The sequence below is a fragment of the Cryptotermes secundus genome, unplaced genomic scaffold, assembly GCF_002891405.2.
Source record: "Cryptotermes secundus unplaced genomic scaffold, Csec_1.0 scaffold618, whole genome shotgun sequence".
NCBI lineage: Eukaryota > Metazoa > Arthropoda > Insecta > Blattodea > Kalotermitidae > Cryptotermes > Cryptotermes secundus.
Genome location: NW_019734973.1, coordinates 1,031,855 through 1,041,573, shown reverse-complemented (window position 1 = coordinate 1,041,573; position 9,719 = coordinate 1,031,855). Strand labels below are relative to the sequence as shown.

Genomic DNA, 9,719 nt, shown 5'->3' with positions numbered 1-9,719 from the left:
AACAGTTTTGCATGATTTCTGACGGTGAGTGGGTCTTAGTATTACTGAGTTTTTTTAACTTTTTCATCAAGTATTCCAAACAGAACAGATTATATCAGAAACAGGATCTGCTTCAGTCCTTGGGTGACAAGTTCCTCCTTCCTTTTCCACCAGAGAATGGAAATAGCAGTAGCTAAAGCTTCAAAGAAGATGCTACCATGTAATACAGAAACAAAAGAACTGGGAATGAAGATTCAAATTGAATCCAAAAATTCTACGAGAACATTTGATCAGTGCATAACAACCATGACCGCTAGACTTATTGACAAGAGTTTGGAATAAATTTCCTAATATATTACATTTTCTTTATCAGTTCTGTGGTAGTAAATGGGAAACAGAAAAGTTACATTTTATATATTCTGGGCACAACTCTCTAGTTCTTGTTCTTTTATTTCAAATTCAAGCAGATCCAGATACAGGTTGAGAAGTAGATTCACAAACCCTTGGATATAGAATGTGTCACATATCAGAAGAAAAGTTCGAGTTAATAATTGGAACAAGTATTATACTACTTTTAATTGCCTGAAGTTGGCTTGTTTTATTACACAAATTTTTTCAAATCTATGGAACTCGTAAGAGTTGAAAACAGTGACTAGGACACAGAATTTACTCTATGGTTTCGTTTTTTCTATAGGGTAGGCAAAGATGTGCATTATCTCAAACGTATATGTGAAGTGTTAAATGTTACACAAGTAAGGGGAATTATATTTATATAAATTTAGAATTTTGGTTAATACTTTGAAGCCTGATGTTCAGATAAATAACAGAACATTTAAGATTATACCTTGATTATTTAGTTATAATTTTGATCTTCCATAATTATAACTGTATCATAACATGATCTTTTGCCATCCTGTAGGAGCTGTATTTATTTGAAAGATATCTGTTAAATAAATTTTGGGAAATGGATAACAGGAATATTTTAGTTATAAATCTTTTTAAGATGCGAGAAACTGTCTTACTTTACAATTTAAAGGAGTTTTTTAGTTTTTAGTTACTTATTTTAGATATACATAATTTTTATATCACTGTATACTAGTCCTTATTTAAATTTATTGTACTATTAATGTATGTGTATGTTATACAATACTCATTAATGACATTGTGTTTCAACTATTGAATTTTTAGTTAATAGACTTGTATAAAACTGTACAAATTGTATAAGGTTTGCCATTACTTATACTACTAAAATTAACTTATTTATTATATTGTATATGTTTATCAGTATTTTATTACGAATGTGTATGCTATTGGGTGACAACTGTAATTCTTAGTTGTGACTCTAACTAGAACAATCTCCACATCCGCATGAGAATGTATTCTTGACAGGATTTGTGGAAGGTAAATGAATGAATGAATGAATGAATGAAAGAAATCAATTTTGAAATCCACTGTCAGTTCAAGTATAAAAATTAGTAGGAGCAGCCATCAAATTATAGAATTAATATATTTGCTTTTGACAAGAAATCTTTGAATTCTCACCCATGATTGTTAACGCTGTAGATCTTCTTTAACTTTCACAATTTCTTTTATATGTCACAACCAATGCAAACAGTATAATGAGCATAACATTCCATGTTGTTTTATGAAGATTTTATTGTGATGTTTCAAAGCTTAACTCTTTAGTTTAACAGAAATCACACAGATAGAATATGCTGTAATTGTTCCTTTGTGAGATACCTCATCCAAAGCACCTCGTTAGGAGTAGCTGAAGTGTTAATGATACATCTTATGATTGAGGATCATAATGTAACATAAAAGTAGTATGGTAATTCACAATAAATTTTTAGAAATAAATTATTAGTGAAATCAATAAGCCATAAGATTAATCCTTTACCAGATGTAAATTGTTCCATGGCCTGCCAGTTACAAAGATGTTAATGTCCATTAACAATAAAACTACATAATATATTCTGTTATTTGATCGGTTCTGTTTTCTGTAATGAATATTTTATTGTTTGCCTTAGGGTCAGAATGCAGTAGTGAATGTAGCATTTCCATCCATAATACTCTTTTGGCTATGGAGGATACAGCAACTCCTCCACGTAAGGTAATTCGCAACGTTGATGACCGAGAAATGAGTATTGACTCAAGGCAGTTGTATGACCCAGATACGCTTTGGAAAAGGAGACACCAAATGTAAGTTGAAAATCTCCTTTTGTTTCAAACCGTGAGTGAAACAGGGCCATAGACAGTTTAATTTGGTATACATTATGGTGTCTTATCACCATTATAACTTCACTGTGTTTGAGATGGAGAAAATCATAAAAAGTGATGTCATTACACAAGAAATTTGAAGTTATGGATGATTTGTATCCAAAAGTTTGCTCTAAATATTTTGTTGAGAATTCAGTCTCCACCATACGTAACACTAATAATATTGTACAGTTTGTTCAGTATAGAAGCCATCCCACAATATCCAGTCCTTATGAATAAAAGCCTAGTGATTGCTGTTCTGAAGAGTACTGTGCTCTGGGTTGCGACACCACATGGTTTGGTAGAAGTCCACCAACATATCAAAAGAAAGTACAGCGTCCATTTTCAGGGTCAGAGAGTCAGCCAAGCAAGAAACCAGCAAGCAGAACAAACTGTGTGCATATAGCCAGGCTTTGATACAGGCTAAGAGGAAACTCAGAGAGCTAATCAGAGCAGATTTATTGTTCTCGAGGAGGCTCAGAATGAACCAGTAGGGCATAGAGCAGAGTATTGTTATTTATTATTGTTATTATTGGAGGGGGTCTGTATCCCCATGCACCGCGACCAATGGTCTATTGTACGTCCCCCTGTGATATTCTACCAGTCTCTATACCCTACCGATACTGGTGTGTGCCATCAGTCCCGACTCAGCCAGCGAGTTCGGCCTCTGCTGGCTCAGCAGTATCTAGATACTTCTCCCATCTACCAGAGGCGTTAGAGACTATTGTTGGGCGGGAAATGTCCTTAATAATTTGGCTCAGAGGCCTCCTTAAGGCATGAGGTTCTTTTACATGCCGTAAAGCTACGACACGGGACCCGTGGCTTAAAGTCCCTCCTGGAGGACTTGTTCCCTGAATTTTTCCACCCTTAAAAATTCCACAACCTCCGCCGGGTTTGAACCCGCATACCTTGAGTCATGAGGTGGGAACGTTACCCCTAGACTACGGAGGCCGCTATAGAGCAGAGTAAGTCAGTGGCCCAGAAATTCTGAGATAAATGGAAACAGGAAAGCGGTAAATCATAAGCAAGAGTAATAGGTAGAAAAATGAGGGAGGACAGGAGAGGAGTCATGTAAATAGGCCGTAAGCAATTGACTGGATGAAATGAGCTCAAAGTGGAAGAAGCTGGGAAGGAGGAGGAATGAAACTGCTGTAGAAGAAGAGCAATGAAGACGCAGCCTGATGGGTGTCTTGATAAGGCTGATATGTCTAGGTTCATAGGCTTGATGGAGAACCCAATCTTGAAAATCCTATGAAGGAGGCTTCATTCAGTTTTTCAGGGAGTAGCTGAGAGGTTCCCATTTCTTGCTTAGGCAGAAGTAATCATCCATATGAACAGCTACCACCTTCCTCTCACAGTTAATTCTGTTGCAGTGTGTAACACTGTTAATGTTCCTTTTTTATTTTCTAGAGACAGGTGTTCATCTGTGAGAAGTGGGGGGATACTTTTAAATTAAAAAATTGACATAAAGCTTGAGTGAAACTAAATTCTTGTTTTTATTTTACCTGCCATTATTCCCACATTTGTTGACAGATTGTTTGTTTATTTATTTTTAGTTTTTATATTTTTTTAAAGAGACGCTAGTACACTATACTAATGGATACTACTAGGATGAATCACTTCTTATTTAGATGTACATTATGTTGTGCCTAGGCTTGTGTTCATATATTGCTAACTTCATAAATTTTTGTATTTGTTTTCCAGGGGGTTGAATTTTGGTCGAATAAATGCATTGGGCCGATTTGAAACGGACATTGAACCTGAACCAGACAGAAAGGAAGGTTTGTGTTCAGTTTTGTAATCTTGACCTGTCAGCATGTTTTTTTTTTTCTTGAGAGAACTGGAGGAGTTCAGGTTTTCTTCCTCCTTCTTTCATATATTTTTATGGAGAAGCCTCATTCATTGTATGCCTCGAGAAGCTTACTGTTTTGTACTTGGTGAAAGTCCTTGGTAAATGATTGATAATGGAAAGCAATTAATTATTTGTATTGAGCTGGTGGTTTGGTTTTTCAGAATCTCGAATTGCAAAGGTGGTTAAGAAGCTGGTCAACATGGAGGAAAATAAGGTAATTCTTTTATTTCATACTTTAAATTCAACTTCAACTTCAGCTTCAGTGTGAACTTTTTAGGGTTAGATGATTAAGACTTATTCCAATGAATCCTAAGATGGTCTTGGTTCCTGTTTTATTGTTTGTTACCTAAAGTTTCATCGTGCCCTTGATTGGTAATAGAATCCATTCAAACAAATTCTTTTTTTTTTTTTGCATTTTTTCAAGTTACTTTTAATATTTTGGTGTCTTTGTATTTGTTCAGTTGTGATTGTAACCTTAAGTTTTCTCTGATGTCAGAATTTTTTTTTGCGGTTGAATGTTATGAAGCCTCTTAAAAGGTAAAGCTATTCCTCTAATAGGACTTGGAGGCACACAGGGTTGTGAGATGTTAAGGCTCCCACATTTTCCAGATAGTTGGTCCACAGATGGCAGTAATGTTGTGAGCCTTATGTGCAAGCCAGCCTTTACCCCAAGGAAGATTCCTAGGACTCATTTCTGTTAGAGGCTGAGTCAGCCCCAGGGCCACTGTGCAGCTGGAAGGATTGAGTAATTAAATAAACTGAAAATTCAGTGACCTCATCAGGAATTGAACTCAGTGACCTTCCAGCTTGTAGCATAGTGCCTCAACCAACTACACTAGCACATGCCCCCATGAAGGCTATTAGTGACCTCAAAAACTGTGTTTGTGGTACCTGTAATTTCTTGGATGCCTTCTNCGAGAGTTGACTGTACAGATAAATATATTTTCAACTTTGGTATTAGATCTGGTGGCCATTCCAACCATATGAATACCTCCTTTAGTGAGTCTGTCAAATCTGTATTTTTATATATTTTCCATTCCCTTTCTCCATGGACCGTAAATCAAAACTCTTTTTGGCATATTGTTTTCTTAGTAATCTGTGAATTCCTTCCAGTATCTTCCTTCACTTATCTGTTGTTTGCATAGGTCAGCTCCTGCTGGTCTCAGAAATTCCATTTCAGCAGCTTCAGTTCTTGTGTTGTTTTCTGTTATTTTCTGAACTTTTTATCATGATGAAAGAAAATGCTACTGTGACATATAAGAATATGTATCTAAGATTTTTATATTTCAGTATTTTTCATTGTGCCTTTTATTCTTGAGAATTGTATTAATTTCTTCTCCAGATCCTTGTTTTTTATATATGATTCCTGTAAGTAAAGCAATTAAATTTGTTGTCTTGCTGTATTATTTGATTCTCTGCCACATTTTTGATCTTATGTATTGACTGACCTAATGAAGACTGTGGGATCGTCGATGTTCTAAATGACAACCACGTAAAACTATAACAATTGTATATATTAAATTGTATAAATTGAATGTACAGAATAGCTGCGAAGCTATGTAGAATGTTCAAAAGTTGGCTGGCCCTCAGAAGGGCAGTTTGTTCCACTGCGAGTGCGCTGGCAGAATTTGCTCCTTCGTAGTAGGCCAAATCTTATGGCCGTTCAGCTGGCCTGTCTGGCCGGTGATGTGCTGTGTGTGCCGGTAGGAACAGCTGCCTATGGAGCTGGCCGGAGAGTTGCGGCAGCTACGTTAGCTGCCTGGTTGCAGAGCGAGGTTGCTGGAGAGTTTCGGGAACTATGTTAGCTGCCTGGTCGCAGAGCAAGGTTGCTGGAGAGCTGCGGCAGCTACGTTAGCTGTCTGGTTGCAGAGTGAGGTTGCTGGAGAGTTGCGGGAACTACGTTAGCTGCCTGGTCGCAGAACGAGGTTGCTGGAGAGCTGCGGCAGCTACGTTAGCTGTTTGGTAGCAGTGAAGAGCTGATGACTGATGACCGATCGCTCTGAACTGAATATGATCACTGATGATTGTGAGCTTTGGGCTTCGCCTTTTATACCATGCTTGATGGGCGGAGCGAAACACGCAGTTGTGACTGTGAGCGCTGATTGGATAGCGTGCGGTATGATGTAAAGGTGGGCTGGACAGCGAGTGCTGTATAAATACGAGCGTTGGCAGCAATGTGATTGGTTAGCGCACGTGATGATCTGCAGGTGGGTTGGACATCAAGTGCTGTATAAATATGAGCATCAGCAGCAATATGTGACAATGTGATATTGACCTAGGAGTGAGTGTTGTCTGTTAGACCGGTGAAACAGTGTGTTATGTGGGATGTTCCCACAACTCTCAGAATGTGGCAGAGATAAACTATTTGTGTACTACAGTAAAAAGCAGAATTACATTCACAAAAGTAGTAAGAGCAGGTTAAAATTAGGGAATGCTTACTACTTCCACTTCAGGATCTTTTGTCTCCCCATCTCGTAATTAAAAGCATGAAGATTAAAAATACAATACTGTGAACATATTGTTTTTTTATGAGTATAAAACTTTATTTCTGCTTAAGATGAAAAACATTTGTCAAGGATGTTTGCAAATAGGGTGCTGAGGGGAATGTTTGGACGTAAGAGGAGGAGGCAATGATGTGAGGTTGGAGGAAACTGTACAGTGAGGAGCTTCATAATTTCCACCATTCACATGATATTATTAAGACAATAAAATTATGGAAGATGAGCAGGGCTTGTAACAAACATTGGAGAGCAGTGAAATGTTTGCAAAATTTTAGTTAAAAAAAAAACTGAAGGGAAGATACCACCTGGAAGACCTAGGCATAGATGGAAGGTTAATATGAGAGTGGATCTTAAAGAACTAGGATATGAAAGTATCAACTGGATTCATATAGCTCAGAACAGGGACCAGTAGCAGAACCTAAAGGTTTAGTATCATGTTGACAAGAACCTCCCATTGCACACCAACCTGAGCCAGATGAATCCAGCCCACATTTTCACACTTTATTTGTTTAAAGTAATTAATTTCAGTATTATCCTTCCCTGTATACCACAATATTACAAGTTGTCTCTATCTGTGTGTTTTCTAACCAAAAATTTCTATGGACTACATTTCTGTTCCATGCACGTTACATTTCATGATCATCTCATTTTCTTTGATTTGATTGCTGTAGGAATATCTGGTGTAGAGTGCAAATTATGAAGCTTCTAATTAAAAATGTTTGTCGACTCTTTTGTTACATTCTCCTTCTTAGGTCTAAATGTTCTTCTCAGCCCAGTGTTCTCAGACATTCTTCATCTGCAGCATATTTGTTATTTCAGGATCAGAGACAAAGTTTCATGTCCATACAACACAACAGGTACAATTATTGTTTTGTGTCATAAGTTCAGTGTTTTTAGATAGGAGGTGCTAACTCTCCAATAACCTTTCATTTCTTAGGGGATATGATGTAACCTTCTTTCATGTTAAAGAAAAGCAAGTGATAGAATGTAGCCTTTTGTCAAGGAAGGTGTGAGTGAAGACTGCAATGGTAATGTGTTAGTGCTAATGGAAATTCATTGTTTGACAGGCGAAGGAGGAGATGGCATGGCAGATAGCAGAGATGATTGTAAAGGACATCACTAACCTCACCTTGGGTAGTAATGAACAAGTAAACTCGTGATCCTAAGTTATAATGTATGTAAATATAATCATGATGACATAACAAATGAATAGGATAGCCAGATAGGGATGAACAGGGTTCAGGAGTCATGCAGTACTTTTTACAAAGTTGTTCAGGTTCTGTTCCGTGTATGTATGTCATAAAATATTTTTCAGTACATTTCCAGGTTGACCCCCTCAGCTGTCCTATATTCTTAACAATTGTTCAAAGCTGAAAGCTAGCAAATGAACGTGACTGTGATGGAACAGGCGTAAGTTAAAGTTTCAGAATTTGAACTCTGCTATATATTTGTCTTGAATATATCATTTCATACTAATATTATGTTTGTGGACATTATCCAGCATCCTGTTTATATTTAAAGCACTGTCCTGTTTTTGTTTAAAACTCATTATCTGCAATTTTCAGTAATATATTGTGGAACACTGAGGAACTAGCACTGGATACAGCAGACCACAAACCTGCAAAATAGCCCAGATATGTTAAATTAAAATTCGCTTAGTGAGGGGTGTAGTCCAACTGGGTTCACTCGGTACGGTGGCCAATGACTGACCTATTGTACCTGCCCCGGTTGATTATGATGATGGAGAATTTGGTAGAATGAAGATTGGCAGGGGAAACCGAACTGCTCGGAGAAAACCCGCCCCAGCACCACTTTGTCCACTACAAATCCCGCTTGACCAGACCCGGGATCGAACCCGGGCCGCCGCGGTGGGAAGCCAGCGACTAACCGCTTGAGCTATGGCGCGGCCACCCAGATATGTTAACAACACTTTCATGGTTTCGCTGCATGGCCTAGCAAGATTACAGCGGTTTTCTTCATCATCTGAAGAGTGTTAGACCTACCATCAAATTCAAAATTGGCGTTGAAAGTAATGATACCCATCTGTTCTTGGACGTTTTGGTCATAAAGAGGCATCCAAAATTCAGCAAGAAAGTGTACCAGAAACCTAGTAATACTGGTTATTATCTGCACTTCAAGTCCAGCCACCCACATCACATGAAAAAGTGAGTTCATAGTTTGATCAGTTGAACCAAGGTCATATGTCAGGCCAGAAGGGTTTCAGCAATAAAATTAAGAACATACGACATGATGTGAAGCTTAATGAATACCCACAAGAATTTGTTGACTTCATAATGAAGCCATCAGGAAGCAACAGTCCACCTTCAGATACAATGTACCATGGCACAGTCAGTATCCCACATACTAAGGGCATCTCTGAGAAATTCAGGTGCATTGGAAACCATTTCAGTGTCAGGGCCATTTTCAGAACTAAACATACACTCCATGGAACATTGATGAAAATTGGAGTGGTTAGAGATCCCCAGCAGACGAAGCAATGTGTGCACAATATCCCATGTGATTGTGGCAAATGTTACATTAGCAAAAGAAGCAGACATTTTAGAAGTGTGCATTAAAGAGCACAAGAGGCCATGCCATAGCTCAGGCAGTTAATCGCCTACTTCCCACCATGATTGCCTGGGTTCTAGCCCAGCTCAGATCATGTGGGATATGTGGTGGACGAAGTGCCACTAGGGCAGGTTCTCTTGAAGTACAGGGTGGGGCGCAGAAACTTCCTTTTTGTGAAGACGCATTGTGAAGGGAGGGGAGGTTGCAAAAAAGTGTGGATAGGCTCGGCGAACGCAGCAGTTTCTGTCTAATACCCATCAGTAGGGAACATAAGGTGGACAAGTGAGCAGCATGCGTTTGGTGTCAAAACCTATTTTTTGAACAACCATTCCTACGTGGCGGTGCAGTGTGCATTCCATACTCACTTTGGAATTAAGCCCAAAGGTCCGGTTCCCGGCCAGAAATCGATTGTTTTGCGGGTAGAGAACTTTAGGACAACCGGGAGTATGGTGAAAAAATCATCAGGACAACAACGGACCGTTACGGCACCAGAAAATGTGGAGGCAGTTCGACAGTCGATTGTGAGATCTCCAAGACACTCTGCTCGCAAACATGCAGTCACC

At 38.5% G+C, this 9,719-nt stretch overlaps 1 protein-coding gene across 3 annotated transcripts in view; it reads left to right on the top strand.

Moving 5' to 3' along the window:
* LOC111869124 (A-kinase anchor protein 10, mitochondrial) overlaps window positions 1–9,719 on the top strand; it is a 29,425-nt gene that overhangs the window by 14,195 nt on the left and 5,511 nt on the right. For 2 of the 3 annotated variants that reach the window (XM_023860351.2, XM_023860352.2), the window contains 4 exons: window positions 2,007–2,178; window positions 3,940–4,016; window positions 4,249–4,301; window positions 7,656–8,293. In XM_023860351.2, coding sequence (XP_023716119.1) covers window positions 2,007–2,178; window positions 3,940–4,016; window positions 4,249–4,301; window positions 7,656–7,748 — 395 coding nt within the window. In that variant the 3' untranslated portion in view covers window positions 7,749–8,293. Of the gene's footprint in view, window positions 1–2,006; window positions 2,179–3,939; window positions 4,017–4,248; window positions 4,302–7,655; window positions 8,294–9,719 lie in introns of those variants that run through there. The other variant, XM_033753293.1, reaches the window with a different exon arrangement.